The 16,228-nt window shown below is 44.9% G+C and overlaps 1 protein-coding gene across 2 annotated transcripts in view; it reads left to right on the forward strand.

Annotated features, from left to right (window-relative positions):
* The first annotated feature begins 576 nt into the window (after positions 1-576).
* bnip3 (BCL2 interacting protein 3) overlaps positions 577-16,228 on the forward strand; it is a 60,997-nt gene continuing 45,345 nt past the window's right edge. For both annotated transcript variants that reach the window (XM_068052710.1, XM_068052711.1), the window contains exon 1: positions 577-823. In XM_068052710.1, the coding sequence (XP_067908811.1) occupies positions 784-823 (40 nt within the window). In that variant the 5' untranslated portion in view covers positions 577-783. The remainder of the gene's footprint in view (positions 824-16,228) is intronic.

Genomic DNA, 16,228 nt, shown 5'->3' on the forward strand with positions numbered 1-16,228 from the left:
GACTTGCAGGTTGGTAGGTAAATTGGCCATTATAAATTGTCACTAGTATAGGTAGGTGGTAGGGAAATACAGGGACAGGTGGGGATGTTTGGTAGGAATATGGGATTAATGTAGGATTAGTATAAATGGGTGGTTGATGGTCAGCACAGACTCGGTGGGCCGAAGGGCCTGTTTCAGTGCTGTATCTCTAATCTAATCTAACTCACTCCTGTATCGAAGAAAACTGATTTCCTTTGCACTTTTTGGAATGTCACCTGTTGTGAACTGTTTTGTAATGTATTTTTTACAGATTTTTATGAATAAAGTATATTTTGGGGGGAAAAATGTGTGGATCCGTGGTGTACAGTCTTGGAAAATGTAAGTCATAGCAGTAAGATGTGTTTCTATAAAGTTCTTGTTCCTTTTAACTATCTGCCTCTGGTTTCGTTGTACTGGACGAACAGTGCTCAGTATTACACTCAGTAAGTCTGCCCCACTTTAGCTTTGCCACACTGTAGCTCCACCCCTTCTAGGCTCCGCCCCTGTTAGTGGCCCCGCCCCTCTTACCCCTTCCCCCCCTATCCTGTAGATCCTCCCCGCTGTAGCCACGCCCCCGACCCGCAATCTCCGCTGGCAGCACTCACGTCAGATCGAGTGGTTTCTTCCGCTCGCTTCGTTGCTCCATACACTTCGGGTTCACTCTGTTTACATCACCAGGACGGAGCTCGCAGGCCGGGACCGAAGCGCTCCCGGGGTCAGGCCGGATTGAACCGGACCGGGGTCGAGCTTGCCAGAAGCGGCACAATGAGCGAAAGGCAGAGCAATCAGGAGGAGAGCCTGCAGGGTAGGTGCCCCCGGGGCCCGCGGGGCTGGGGAGACGCGGGCCGATGCCAGGGCTGTGTAAGAGGTGGGTAGGTCAGGCACTTCATCACTCCCCGGCCTCACCCCCACCTCGGCTTGACTTCCACCCCCTCCTCTCAACCTGGCCTGATTTCCCCCCACTCCAGGCCTATTTCCCCCCCCCCCTTCCGCCCCCACCCGAGCCTGATTTCCCCCTACCCCTGGCTTGATTTTCCCCTACCCCAGCTTGATTTCCCCCCCCCCCCCCCGGCAGGCTTCACCTTCGCCCGGGCATGATGTCCCCCTCCACCCACCCCGGGCCTATTGTCCCTACCCCCACCCGGGCCTGATTTCCCTCCCCCTCCCCACCCGGGCCTGATTTCCCCCTACCCCTGGCTTGATTCCCCACCCCCGGCATGCTTCACCTCTCCCCGAGCCTGATGCCACCCACCTCTCCGGGCTTGATGTCCCCTCCACCCTGGGTCATATGTTTCCCCCCCCGGGCCTAATGTCCCCTCCACCCCGGCAATGATGTCCCCTCCACCCTGGGACTGATTTCACCAAGCTCCCCCCCAACCTGGCCTGATTTCCACCCCCAAAGCCTGATTTCCCCCATGACCAGATACCCCCCACCCCCTGCCTGATTCCCCCCACCCCCCAGCACAGTTCTCCCCCCCCCCCCAGCCCAGTTCTCCCCCCAGCCCCCCACCCCACTGCCCAGACCCAATTCCCCCAGCCTGATTCCCCCCACGTCCCCCGGTCTGATTCCCGCCCCTTCCTCCCACCCCCAGGTCTGGTTTCTGTGACTGCTCCCTCCCCCCCCACCCTGCACCAAGCCTAATTTCCCCCTCTCCCCCCACTGCCATCGTCTACAGTTACCCCAGAGTCGCTTTGCTGCCGTCCGTTGCTCTTTACGTCTCAACTGGTTTCTCAGTCCCTCCATTGGACAGTTGGTGAGTCTGTTGATCTGTGATTTATTGAACCCTGTGTTGTTGATTCTTGGGCTGAATATCAGTAAACTCTGCACTGCTCCTTGTATTACCAAAGCAGATTAGCAGTTGCGAGGTTTTGAAGGATGACAGCAGTGCTGTTGTATGTAAACAGAATCACCATGGCAGACAACCAGATCCAGTGACACCTTTGCCCCTTTTCACGTGTACAATATGTGCTGCAAACATATTAACCATTTACTGGCTGCGATGAATCCCGATAATGGACTAGGTTAAGTATGCATATCCTTTGTGAACCTTTATTGTGAAACTCTTCTGTCACAAATGGACTTTAGTTGTTAACTAACAAAATATGCAATAATGTAAGGTGCCTATTGTATGCTCAGCTGTTGTGAATTTCCTTCTTTATTGGGATGGCTCTTTTGTTAATTGATGTGCATTACAGTAACATTTGAATATGATAGCCTACCTGGCTCACTGTTGAAGAAAACAAGAACAATAAAGACCAAAGTATTCCTCTGTTTTGTATGCCTCTTCCAGGTACAATGGGCTAGATTTTCTGCCCATGACTCCCCCATTGATTGGGGCAAAGCACTACTTAATTCTGCTTACCAAGTATATGAACTCCTGATCCCAGATGATATTCCAGTCTCAGGATTATTAGCACTTTGGAGTTAGGCCCCTCAGCCTCAGACTGAGTTGTGCTAGACTGGGGACAAAATATTGCTACAATATATGTTTCTAAAGCCTGCTGACATTTGACTGCTGGTTTCCTGGGCCTGGCAGGTATTTCTTGCATTCTGCTGGATTGATCTATGCATGGTCTTATACTTATTTTCCACCCTCGCCCCTCCGACTTTTCCAAATGCATGCTCGAGTGCTGCTCAGCAGATGTTTTCGACCTGCAGAATGTAAACAGGTGGATTTCTCATAACATGTTACAATGGCACATCCCAACCTTCCCACCAGTACAAATATATGAAGAACATTCCAGTCTGAATGAGCAACACATGGATTTTGAAAAGCTTCAGTATGTTCCCTTTCAGTGTTTCACTTCACTCAGCAATTTCCTCAGGCTTTATGTGCACCCCTCCTCCACCCCTACCTATGCTTCTTGGGCAGCTTCTCATCATCACTCAAACATCACTGTGAACATCATGCTTTGTCTTTACTGCTTGCATTCTGTGGCTGCTGCACTTTAAAGCTGCACATAGCCATGATTCATTCTGGATATGTAAAGCATTCAAGATCCTGAGGGATCTTGACAGGGTGGATGTGGAAATAATGTTTCCCTTTGGGAGAATCTAGAACTATGAGTCACTGTTTAAAAACAAGGGGTTGCACATTTAAGACAGAGATGAGGAGAATTTTTTTTCTCTGAGGGGTGTGAGTCTTTGGAATTCTCTTCCTCAAAAGGCAGTGGAAGCAGAGTCTTTGAATAATTTTGAGGCAGAGGTAGATAGATTCTTGATAAGCAAGGGGGTGAAAGGTTATCAGGGGTAGGTGGAACTGTGAAGTAATCAGTTCAGCCATGAACTTATTGAATGGCGGAGCAGGCTCGAAGGGCCGAGTGGCCTACTCCTGCTGCTAATTTGTATGTTTGTAATATTCAATTATGTGAGGACTGTGTGATCTTATATGGACATTGATTTGAAGCAGACATCGAAGCTTTGCCGATGACAATAGAAACAATGCAAAGAGAACATGATTACTTGCATAGTGATGTTTGGTATCTATTACTACTTCTGTAATGCTTAAAAAGATGATTGATAGTAACTGTAATACTGCTAGTGTTACATTAGCAGTAATTTTAGAAAATTACAGTTCCATTGTGGAGGCTCACCTACAAGGAGCACTTATTTTGTTCTCCTCTTGCCCCAAGATTTCCATCGTTAATTTTAACGTGTAGGCGCAGTCCCATTGGGTGAGGCTCAAGAGCAACAGCCCAATTTTGTAAAATTACCTCTAGTACAAACCCTCTGTGTGCTCTCACCAATTCCCTGTACAGTTGTAACTAGACTTCCCATTCCATTCCCTTTGTTAAAGGTTTCATTCCTAAATACTTGCTGCACCTGCATGCTAATATTTTCTGATTCATGTACAAGGACATTGCTCTGTACCACAGCATTCTGCAGTGTCTCTCCATTTAAATAATATTCTGTTTTTCTATTCTTCCCACCAAAGTGGACAACCTCACATTTTCCCACTCCATCTGCCAAACTTTTGCCCGCTCACTTTAACTATCTATATCTTTGTGCAGACTCCTTGTGTCCTCCTCACAACTTGCTTTCCTACTTATCTTTGTATCATCAGTAAATGTGGCTACAGTACACTCAATCCCTTCATCCAAATTATTAATACAGATCGTAAATAGTTGAGGGCCCAGCAGTGATATCTGTGACACTCCACGTGTTACAGTTTGTCAACCTGAAAATGTCCCATTTATTCCGACACTCTGTTTCCTGTTAGTTAGCCAGTCCTCTGTCCATGCTAATGCACTGTGGCGCAGTGGTTAGAACCACAGCCTCACAGCTCCACCGACCCAGGTTCGATTCTGGGTACTGCCTGTGTGGAGTTTGCAAGTTCTCCCTGTGACTGCGTGGGTTTTCGCCGGGTGCTCTGGTTTCCTCCCACAGTCAAAGACTTGTAGGTTGATTGGTAAATTGGCCATTATAAATTGCCCCTAGTATAGGTAGGTGGTAGGGGAGTTGAGGGAAGGTGGGGATGTGAGAGGGTAATGGGATTAATGTAGGATTGGTATAAATGGGTGGTTGATGGTTGGCACAGACTCGGTGGGCCGAAGGGCCTGTTTCAGTGCTGTATCTCTAAATAAAATAAATAATATATTACCTCCATCACCATGAGCTGTTACCTTGTGTAGTAACCTTTCATGTGGCACCTTATTGAATACTTTTTGGAAATCCAAATACACTACATCTGCTGGTTCCCCTTTATCCATCCTGCTTGTTACATCCTCAAAGAACTCTAATAAATTTGTCAAACACAATTTCCCTTTCATAAAACCATGTTGATTCTGCTTGATTGTATTATGATTTTCTAAATGTCCTGCTAGTACTTCCTTAATAATGGATTCTAGCATTTTCCCAATGCCAATGTTAGTCTCACTGGCTGATAGTTTTCTGCTTTCTGTTTCCCTCTTTTCTTGAATAGAGGTGTTACATCTGGGGTTTTCCAATCCACTGGGACCTTTCCGGAATCCAGGGAATTTTAGAAGATTACAACCAATGCATCCACTATCTCTGCAGCCACTTCATTTAAGACCCCAGGATGCAGGCCATCAGGTCCAGGAGACTTGTCAGCCTTTATGTGGAATTAGAATGGGTGGATCATTTTTCAGCTGGCACCGACACGATGGGCCAGATGGCCTCTTTCTGTGACTTAAACTTTCTATGATTTAGTCCGATTAGTTTTCCTAGTACTTTTTCTCTCGTGATAGTGATTGTTTTAAATTCCTCCCTCCCTTTTACCTCTTGATGTTCTACTATTCTTGGGATGCTTTTTGTGTCTTCTACTGTGAAAACAGATTCAAAATATTTGCTCAAAGTCTCTGCTTACCACTCTTCACCCCCAGAAGGCCACATCGGGAATTCTCACAATTTTCTAATAGTCAAAAAATTGAGGTGGGGGTGAGGGGGGGGTGGTTTGGCTAAATGTTCTCAATATGTGCTACCAGTAGTTGAAGCTCTGTGCCAGAAGTGCACATTCAGAAAATTATAGAGTTATTTACAGCATAGAAGGAGGCCATCTGGCCCATCAAGTCCATGCCGGCTATCCACCGAGCTGTCCATTCAGTCCTAGCCCCCCGGCAAAATCCCCGTAGCCCTGCAAGTTTATTTCCTTCAAGTGGCCATCCAATTTCCTTCTGAAATCATTGATTCTCTCTGCTTCCAGCACCCTCATGGGCAATGAATTCCAGGTTATTACCACTCGCTGCGTAAAAAAAGTTCTTCCTCACATTCCTCCTGCATCTCTTGTCCAAAACATTGGGCTGAATTTTACGGCGCCTCAGCAGATCGGATGGTGGTGGCGTAAAATTGAGCAGGAGGCTCCGGGAGGCCTACCCGCCCCGCTCCCTCATCTGGTCAGCTTTACAGCGGTCGGGGAGGGGGAGGGTGGAACGGCCCGCCTGCCCAAGGCCAATCAACGCCCTTAAGTGGCCACTTAAGGGCCCTCGCCTACCTCCACTTTTTACCCATGGCAAGCGGGCATGCTGGGGACGTGAAAGGCCGCCCAGTGATAGCTGCTGGCCTTTCCGCACGCCGCGGCGGTTGGGGGGGGCCCCTGGCAGTCGGGCACAGGGTGTCTGATTGTGGGCTGCTCCTGCCTCCCAACCCACCCCCAAGACCCAAGATTCCCCCCTCCCCTCAAACGACCACTCCATCCTTACCAGGGAAGGACCGATCTCCCTGGTGAAGCATGCCCAACTTACCTCGACCCCTGGCTCCATCTGGTCTACTGGGCTGCAGTCCCAGCAGTGGCCACCGCTCCTGGTGGTGCTGCTGGGACTAAGAGCTGCCGGCCCGTACCCCTGTACCTGCACACTCCTTAGAACTGTGACCTTAAGTCCATATTGCCTCACCCTATCCCTTCTGCCAAAATGCATCTCCTCACACTTGTCTGTATTAAATTCCATCTGCCACTTGTCTGCCCATTCTGCTAGCCTATCTATGTCTTGTTGCAGGTAGTTTGTATCATCCTCACCATTTGCCACTCCTCCAAGTTTGGTATCATTGGCAAATTTTGAAATTTTACTCTGTATTCCAAGATCCAAGTTATTTATATATAGCAAAAAAAGCAGTGGTCCTAGCACTGACCCTTGGGGAACACCACTGTCTACCATCCCGTCCGCCAACTCCACCCCCACTTCCTTTAGCAACCTGGGATGCAAACCATCTGCAACAGGTAATTTATCTACCCAAAGCATAGCCAGCCTTTCCAGTACCTCCTCCCTCTCAGATTTTACCCTATCCATTGCCTCTACTCTCCGCTTCTACCGATGCCCTCTTAGTAAACACCGATACGAAGTACTCATTAAGTATTTTAGCTTTGCTCTGTGCCTCTAAGCATATGTTGCCGTCTTTGTCCCTAATAGGCCCTACTCCACTTCTTACTACCCACTTAGTATTTACATGCCAGTAGAAGATTTTTGGGTTCCCTTTTATGTTGACTGCCATTCTATTCTGATAATTTCTCTTTGCCAGTCTTATTTCCTCTTTAGCTCCTTTCTCAACTTATTATGATTTGGCCTGGTTGTCACTTGAAGAATTCATCTGACGTACATGTTTCATCAGTTTAGTTTAGTTTAGAGATACAGCACTGAAACAGGCCCTTCGGCCCACCGAGTCTGTGCCGACCATCAACCATCCATTTACACTAATCCTACACTAATTCCATATTCCTACCACATCCCCACCTGTCCCTATATTTCCCTACCACCTACCTATACTAGGGGCAATTTACAATGGCCAATTTACCTGTCAACCTGCAAGTCTTTGGCATGTGGGAGGAAACCGGAGCACCCGGAGGAAACCCACGCAGACACAGGGAGAACTTGCAAACTGCACACAGGCAGTACCCAGAATTGAACCCAGGTCGCTGGAGCTGTGAGGCTGCGGTGCTAACCACTGCGCCACTGTGCCCCCCCCCCCCCCCCAATCAGCACCAATTTTCTTTTAAAAGGTGAAACAAAATTGTCATTGGCTTTACCAACTATGTCAGTTGATTTGTTTAGGACATCTGTTCATTGAAGCAGTTTGGTTTCCATGGAAACTTTTATTGCTTAGGATTTTTTTTATAGACCGACGTATTCAATGTGGTGTACTTGGCCAATATAAGGAACGGAAATTGCCCCTTTAGTAATTGTGTGTGACAGGCTTAACCTAATTACAGTTTGTATAGGGGTGCAAGCAGGGAAAGGAGAACTGATTAGAGAGAACACATATTACACAACCCATGTAGACTGTTAAATTAATGAGATTAACGTGTCTGGGCAAATTATGTGGAAAAATTTCAAACCATATAAAATATATGGTGGGCTGTATCACTGAGTACAGTAAGGCAAAACAGTGTGATAGCTGCTTTATTTTAGATGAAGGGCCTGTGTACTTAATGATTACACTGTATTTGTAGACTAGTTTTTTTTTAAAGTCCAGAAAGAAGCAGGCGTCTTTAATTTCTATTGTTCTAAACAAAGTACAGTATACCCTCTTCTGCAGGGGCTACTTTTTATATTTTTATATATAGTAATTGCACTCGTGCACCTCGGCCATTTTCCTGGAGCTCCTTATTCCAGATCAGCTGCAGAGATGTAGGTCATGATAAATTTAGCGTATATGTTATTGTCCTGGGTACTGGCTGCTGAACTGGGAAATACTGCAGTTTGCTCAGACTACCCAGATTTCTCCCAGTCATGCTCAATTCCCAGAGGAAGCTCCATCAGGCCGCGCATGTCTAGAAGCAGCTTGTTTCAGCTCTAGCTTTTAAATGAGCAGAAAAATACTTTAGCACCAGCTAGACTTCTTCCTGTAGATTTTACCAAACTTTACCAAGTATCGGAAAGCTCCAAAAATATGTACAACTGCAGTCAGAAGAAATAATCCAGCAACTAACCTGTAGGTTCATCATCCTTTTAAATAACGCTAGTTGGGGGATGGGGGGGGATCCTTCATCGCATTTAATGTCATGTTCAGCTATGTGAGGTTAAGACAGGGTATTAGCTGGAGTGTGCAATTTGAAAATGACAGCACTGGCGTCAAATCTGTATTGCACACTAATACACGTCATGATCCGCCTGCTCTGCAAGCTGAAATTAATTGTGTAACAGTTTTTTTAGAAAATTGGTGGTTGAAAAGTCACAATACTTACTGTGTAAATGCAAGAGGGACTAATTGGGCTGGTTAGCATGTTTTTTAGGTGCTACATGGCCACCTAACACTGAAAAATGGAGTCCAAGATACTCATGCACACTTCTGATGGGAAGAATGCAGGGCGCCTCTTGGTAAAGGGGTTTGCGCGTGCATCTAATGACCGCCGGCAACTTGCAGAGCAGGTGGATCATGACGCGAATCATTGTGCAATACAGATTTGATGTCAGTGCTGCCATTTTCCAATTGCACACACTAGCTAATGTTCTATCTTAACCTCACATAGCTGAACATGACAAATACAATGAAGGAATCCTCCACCCTGCCCCAACCAGCAGTATTTAAAGGGATAATGAACTACTGACAGATTAGTTTCTTCTGACTGCAATTGTACCTATTTTTGGAGCTTTCCTATACTTGGTAAAATTTGGAAGATCTGCAGGAAGTAGTCTGGCTGGTGCTAAAGTACTTTTCTGTTCACTTAAAAGCTAGTGCTGAAACAAGTTGCTTCCAGACATGGGTGGCCTGACGGAGCTTCTTCTGGGAATTGAGCATGACTGGGAGAAAGAAGAGAGCAGGACAAGCTGCTCGTGAAGGAGGAGAAGAATAAGAGGAGGAGGTCTTTCAGCAGGAGGCCATTTCCACCAAAGGTCTTTAGGGAGCAATTTTCTGACTTCAACTTCAATGAGAACCAATGCTTGAGAATTCTCCGCTTCATAAAAGGGGTTGTGACTGACATTTGCCAACTGCTGCAGTCAGAACTGCAACTTCAAAGCAGGAAAGGACAGCATGGCTGGTCACTGTTATGCATTTGGCTGTTTCCAAAATGCTGCTGGAGATGTAGGCAGCTTCTCAGTGTTTGCATTGCACTGTTGCGTAAGGGATGTCACTGAGGCTCTCTGTACACAAAGAATCAATTTAATCTCATTCTCTCTTGCCAGAGACAAGCAGGTTGAGCGAGCACAAGGGTTTGCATGGATTGGTGACTTCCTTCTGCTACAAGGTAGAATTGATTGTATGCACATTGCCTTGTGTGTGCCTCATGTGAATTCAGCCTTTTTCATGAACTGAAAGGAATTGCAGTCCCTCATTGTGCAGCTGGAGTGTGACCATAGAAAATGCATCGTACAAGTGGATGCCTGTTATTCTGGCAGCGGCCGTGATTCCTTCATTCCGTGCAGTCCTTTGTGCCACATGTATTTGATGCACCACAGAAAGTCAGAGGCTGGCTACTGAATGACAATGGTTATCTATTCAAAATATAGCATATGATTCTGATCTGGAAGCTTGCACATCTGCACAGCCGGCCTACAGTGTGAGTCATGCTGCCACAGGTAATATTATAGAGCACACCATTGGCGTCCTCAGTCAATGCTTCTGACTGGACACTCTGGAGTGATCCTAGTAATCTCAACCACACCTCTCAATTCACAGTTCCATATTTCTTATCTTTCCTCTATCACTGACGACCTGTAGCCTGGCCCATTGAAGCCCACATCTGACTCCACTGTAGCAGATCTAGTGTGCAACCTGGCCCTCAGCCAAGCTGGCATCTGCACTGAGCACTTTCCTCCCACCTTGACTACTGCACACTTGTATCTGGTGTTTCGCCACGGGCAGCTCTCTCTATCCTGGCTTTTAAATTCAACCAAAGTTTTACAATATGTTCGAGGGGCAGCTTTGTGCAAAGAGATGCTGAGTTAAAATAAATCAAGTTTTAATCCATAGGATAAAAAGGCACTTTGTTATTACACATGGACAGTGTTAACATTGTTTTTTTCCATTGGGTTTACTGGTGTATAACAGTGTCAGTCTCTTAGCTGGCAGCTACAAGTGAAGGGTTGAGTGACAGTGTCTTTTCATCTCACTATCTTTTTCCTTTTCCTGTTCTGACTGGGAAGGTTCCAATTCTTGGGTATCTGAAATGAAAACGGGACATGGGTTGTGAGGAGAGAGGAGAAAGTAAGAATTGTGTGCTTACACCATCTGCAGCTTTTGAGTGAAGAGATTGTGAAATGGGGGAGAAGTGGGATGAGAGGGGGAGGAGGATGAACTATGCAAATACCATGATCATTTATCTTTCCAGCTCAGCCAGTGACCACAGCCTCAACAATACCCTTTCCTGTCATTGCAGGTTAAAACATGTAAATGTACTTGTCCTCCTCCAGTTCTTTCCTGCTGCCTGCTGTTTGTGCCACATTCTCTTGCAAGAAGGAGGGAAGTGTGTCATTGAGTATCCTACAGTATGTTTGCGTAATGTGGCTGGCATATTTGAATAGCTGCCAGTGTGTGCAAGCTAAGAGTAGTGTGTACAGAGCTTGCAACAGTGCTAGGTGTGTTAGGTGAGGTAAAGCATTTGAATTGAAGGGTTGAGTACTAATTGATAGAGATTGTTGATACGTGGGTGATGGGGGTTGTAGAGAATTGAACAGTGAATGAGGCTAGTGGTATAGTGGGCATGATGTGCCATTTGAAAATAAACTCAACGTGTCAATTTTGTGAGATTGTTAAACTTCTTCCTGCACTGCATCCATGTTCTTGGAGCAACACCCCTGGCATTGACCTCTACCAGTACTACTTCTCACTGCCTCCTTAGCATATATCTGGAGGGCCTCCTGTTCCTCCTTAGATACAGATGTCTCTCCTTATTTCCACACCTGGTACCAAGACCTCTAGTGCATTGTCTGAAAACTTTGGTGCATGCACTCTCACATGTTCAGATATTGTTCAAAGTATCACAGCCCTGTTTCAGTTTTCCAAAAACTTCCACCACTTGTTCCAGCCTTTAAGTAGCACAAGCCACTCTTGATCTTGAGTGCCTGCTGATGTGCGCAGCCAGTGAACAAAGTGGGTGGCATTGGCTGCATGCAGCAATCATTTAAAGCAGCAAGCAGCATAAATTTGCTATGCTGTCTGCAGTGCCATGAATGGGCACGGGCTAATCACATAATGTAATCCCAATGCCTGTTTTTTGGGGGGGGGGGGGGGGGCGTGGCGGGGGTTAGCCAATTTAACCACCCCTACATGAGTAATATTTGTATTTCATTTAAATTGCATTCCAGTGCACAATGGGTTATTGTCTTGGACCTTGCTTCCTGAGCACTGGACTGTATTACATTACTAATATGTTTCAGTTTAGTAGCTAATTTATTAAAGTGAAAATAAAGGCAGAATCCTTTTAGAGCACCAGTGATTAACCTTAAAAATCTTGCAGACAGCCAAGTTCTGTTTATAACAAAAAATCCCATCTCCAAACCAAGTTACCCTGCTGTTATGAAATTGCAGCCTTACAAAAATATGACAGCTAGTTTTCCATTCTTCAGCCCATAGGAAGCAATGAAATGTACCTCGCAGATCAATAGAAATTGCTGTTATTAGTTATAGTTGACATTTTTATAATGGGACAAGCCTACCTGCCTGTTACTGTAGTTACCAATAGGTGCAGCTGTGATTTGAGTAGCTGGAGTCAGCCCACCATTATTTATTTCATTCTGTGACTCCAATGGTATTGGTTCCATTCCCAGCTCGAATATTATTTTTAATTGTGTGATTTTGGTATTTATTTCATACCTGGCCTTGATTTTACTTAATTTCTCATCACAATAGTATTTTATTCCTCACCCCAATATTAATTTATTTAATTCTACAGCTCTGTTGTCATTCATTTGATTTCTGCTTCCCAATGTTATATTTATATTATTCTGTGCCTCTGATAGTACTTATTTAATTTATTATTTATTCATTGACTCCAATATTATTCAATTCACAGATTCTCAGGTATATGACCCACCTGCTTAACTCTGATTTACTTAATTAACTAATTCTGTTCTTCTAAATCATTGCATCCTGCCACTCACCTTAGTAATGCCTTGGCCTATCTCCTACATATATTAAAGGTCTTTCATAAAATAGATACTTTTTAAAATGCATGCTTTCTTTAAGTGTTGCACATTTCACACTTCACACATTTTAGTATATCCTCTGACTCCTTCTCAGCAATGCTATGGAAAATAAGCTAAATATATTTTCTATGTATAAAAGTTTTATCTTAAGTTCCTATCCATCAAATTTCAGACATCACTCACTGTTGGATGCAAATTTCTGTTTTAAGTCTAAAGTAATACATCAGTCTTCAAAGTATCAAAAGTATAGAAATTAAAGAGAAAACAATTATTTCATAATGGTTTTTTCCCGACCTGGTGTCAAAATTTACAAGCACCTGCCCATCTGCAAACTTACTTTGTGAACTGACCAATTGATCTCTAATTTTCTGCCTTATTTATTTATTTTTTATTTAGAGATACAGCACTGAAACAGGCCCTTCAGCCCACCGAGTCTGTGCCGACCAACAACCAACCATTTATACTAACCCTACAGTAATCCCATATTCCCTATCACTTCCCTACACTAGGGGCAATTTACAATGGCCAATTTACCTATCACCTGTAAGTCTTTTGGATGTGGGAGGAAACCGGAGCACCCAGCGAAAACCCACGCAGACACAGGGAGAACTTGCAAACTCCGCACAGGCAGTACCCAGAATCGAACTCGGGTCCCTGGAGCTGTGAGGCTGCAGTGCTCGCCACTGCGCCGCCCATGTTGGGATGGAACAGCTCAAACAGACTACCTGTAATATACTGTGGGTATACTGTAGCATTTCCTTTTAGTTTTATCAGCAGAATCAACGCAAAAGATCGAGGAATTTTAAACGCAAGTTACATCAAGTGTAAATCGAGTTCCTGTGATCTTTAACGCGGGTTTAAAAATCATTTCATCTGAATCCAGCCACGCCCACAGTTGGTCATGCCCCCTGATCAAAATAATGATGGCAAGTTTTGACATTTGCACATGTTTACAGCTGTTCAAGGAGGTTCTTCAAATTGAGCTCATTTTCTTGGTGCTTGGGCACTACTAGGCAGATTTTAAAACTTTTTACATATGAAAAAATATTTAATTTACAAAGAAACTAACAAGTGCACACCAGTGAAACTAGTAAATAAATATTTCAGTGTAGTTTTTTGAGTCATTTTCAATGACTCAGGTTATAGTTGGAGGACTAAATACTCTTATTTTTCTGTAATAAAGCTCTATTAATAAAGCTTCATCTGGATACTACTCTTAAAAATCAATGGATGTTTTAATTTTTTTTGTTCGTTCATGGGATGTGAGCATCGCTGGCAAGGCCAGAATTTATTGCCATCCCTAATGGCCCTTGAGAAGGTGGTAGTGTGTCACCTTCTTGAACAGCTGCTGTCCGTGTGGTGTAGGTGCTGTTAGGGAGGGAGTTCCGGGATTTTGACCCAGCGACATTTAAGGAACGGTGATATAGTTGCAAGTCAGGAAAGTGTAGGACTTGGAGGGGAACGTGCAGGTGATGGTGTTCCCATGTATCTGCTGCCCTAGTTCTTCTAGGTGGTAGAGGTCACGGGTTTGGAAGATACTGTTGAAGGACAAGTTGCTGCAGTGCATCTTGAACATGGTACACACTGCTGCCACTGTGCATCGGTGGGTGAGGGAGTAAACAGTTAAGGTAATGGATGGGATACTGATCAAGTGGGCGGCTTTGTCCTGGATGGTGTTGAGCTTTTTGAGTGTTGTTGTCGTAGAGTCATAGAGTTATATAGCACAGAAGCAGGCCCTTCGGCCCACCATGTCTGTGCTGGCCATCAAGCCTATTTATTCTAATCCCATTTTCCAGCATTTGGCACTTAGCCTTGTATACTATGGCGTTTCAAGTGCTCATCTATATACTTCTTAAATGTTGTGAGGGTTACTGCATCTACCACCCCTTCAGGCAGTGTGTTGCAGATTCCAACCACCCTCTGGGTGAAAAAGGTTTTCCTCAAATCCCCTCTAAACCTCCCGCCCCTTACCTTAAATCTGTGCCTCCTGGTTCCTGACACCTCCGCTAAGGGAAAATGTTCTTCCTATCTTTGCCCTTCATAATTTTGTATACCTCAATCAGGTCCCCCCTCAGTCTTCTCTGCTCTAAGGAAAACAACCCCAGCCTATCCAGTCTCTCTTCATAGCTGAAATTCTCCAGCCCAGGCAACATCCTGGTGAATGTCCTCTGCACCCTCTCCAGTGCAGTTACATCCTTCCTATAGTGTGGTAACCAGAATTGCACACAGTACTCCAGCTGTGGCCTAACTAGCCTTTTATACAGCTCCATCATAACATCCCAGCTCTTATATTCTTTTCCTCGGCTAATAAAGGCAAGCATCCCATATGCCTTCTTAACCACTTTATCTATCTGTGCTGCTGCCCTCAGTGATCTATGGACAAGTACACCAAGGTCCCTCTGACCCACTGTACTTCCTATGGTCCTACCATCCACTGTATATTTCCTTGCCTTGTTAGTCCTCCTAGTTGGAGCTGCATTCATCCAGGCAAGTGGATAGTATTCCATCGCGCGCCTGACTTATGCCTTGTTGATAGTGGACAGTCTTTGGGGAGTCAGATGATGAGTTACTTGCCGCAGAATTCCCAGCTTCTGACCGCTTGTAGCCACAGTATTTATATGGCTGGTCCAGTTCAGTTTCTGGTCAGTGGTAACCCCCAAGATGTTGATGGTGGAGGATTCAGCAATGGTAATGCCTTTGGACATCATAGGGAGGTGGTTAGATTCTGTCTTATTCGAGATGGTCATTGTCTGGCACTTGTGTAGCATGAATTTTACTTGGTGACTTATCACCCCAAGCCTGACTATTGTCCAGGACTTGCTGTATGTGGACACAGTCTGCTTCAGTATCTGAGAAGTTGTGAGTTATACTAAACACTGCAATCATTAGCAACTATCCCACTGCTGACCTTATGATGGAGGGAAGGTCATTGTTAAAGCAGTTGGAGATGGTTGGGCCGAGGACAGTATCCTGAGGAACTCCTGCAGCAATGTCATGTGGCTGAGATGATTGACCTCAACAACCACAACCATCTTCCTTTGTGTTAGATATGACTCCAACCAGTGGAGAGTTTTCCCCTCTGATTCCCATTGACTTCAATATTTCTAGGGCTCCTTGATGCTGCTCTCGGTCAAATGCTGCCTCAATGTCTAGGGCAGTCACTCTCACCTCACCTCTTGAGAGTTCAGCTCTTTTGTCCATGTTTGGATCAAGACTGTAATGAGGTATGAAGCTGGGTGGCCCTGAGGGCCAAAGAGAAAAAACAGTATATATTCTCATTGCATGTTTCTTCGTAGATTTTGAGTTTGTGATTATGCAACTGAATTGTAGCGAAAACTTTAATCTAACCAGTGCAATTTCAAGTGCATTTTGTGCCCAGTTTCCTGATTGCGCCCACAGAGGATACTTGCTCCCTATGTGTTGCACAGCATAGTATTGCTGTTGCACTAAAGTAACATATCGTCTAACTTTCCAGAGAACTGTAGTTTTATTTAGTAACTTTTTAATAGTGCCAGAGTATCACCATGGGTGCCCCTGATAATTTTATCTCAGAGATATATGGTAGAGGTGGTGTTATGCAACATTTCATGTCCTTCTGGGGAATATGGGTGTTTGAATGGCTTTTGAGTTGTTTTCTTCCATATTTTAAGCATGTTTTGTAACTCAAGCATTT

This window comes from Heterodontus francisci, chromosome 20, assembly GCF_036365525.1.
Source record: "Heterodontus francisci isolate sHetFra1 chromosome 20, sHetFra1.hap1, whole genome shotgun sequence".
Lineage (NCBI taxonomy): Eukaryota > Metazoa > Chordata > Chondrichthyes > Heterodontiformes > Heterodontidae > Heterodontus > Heterodontus francisci.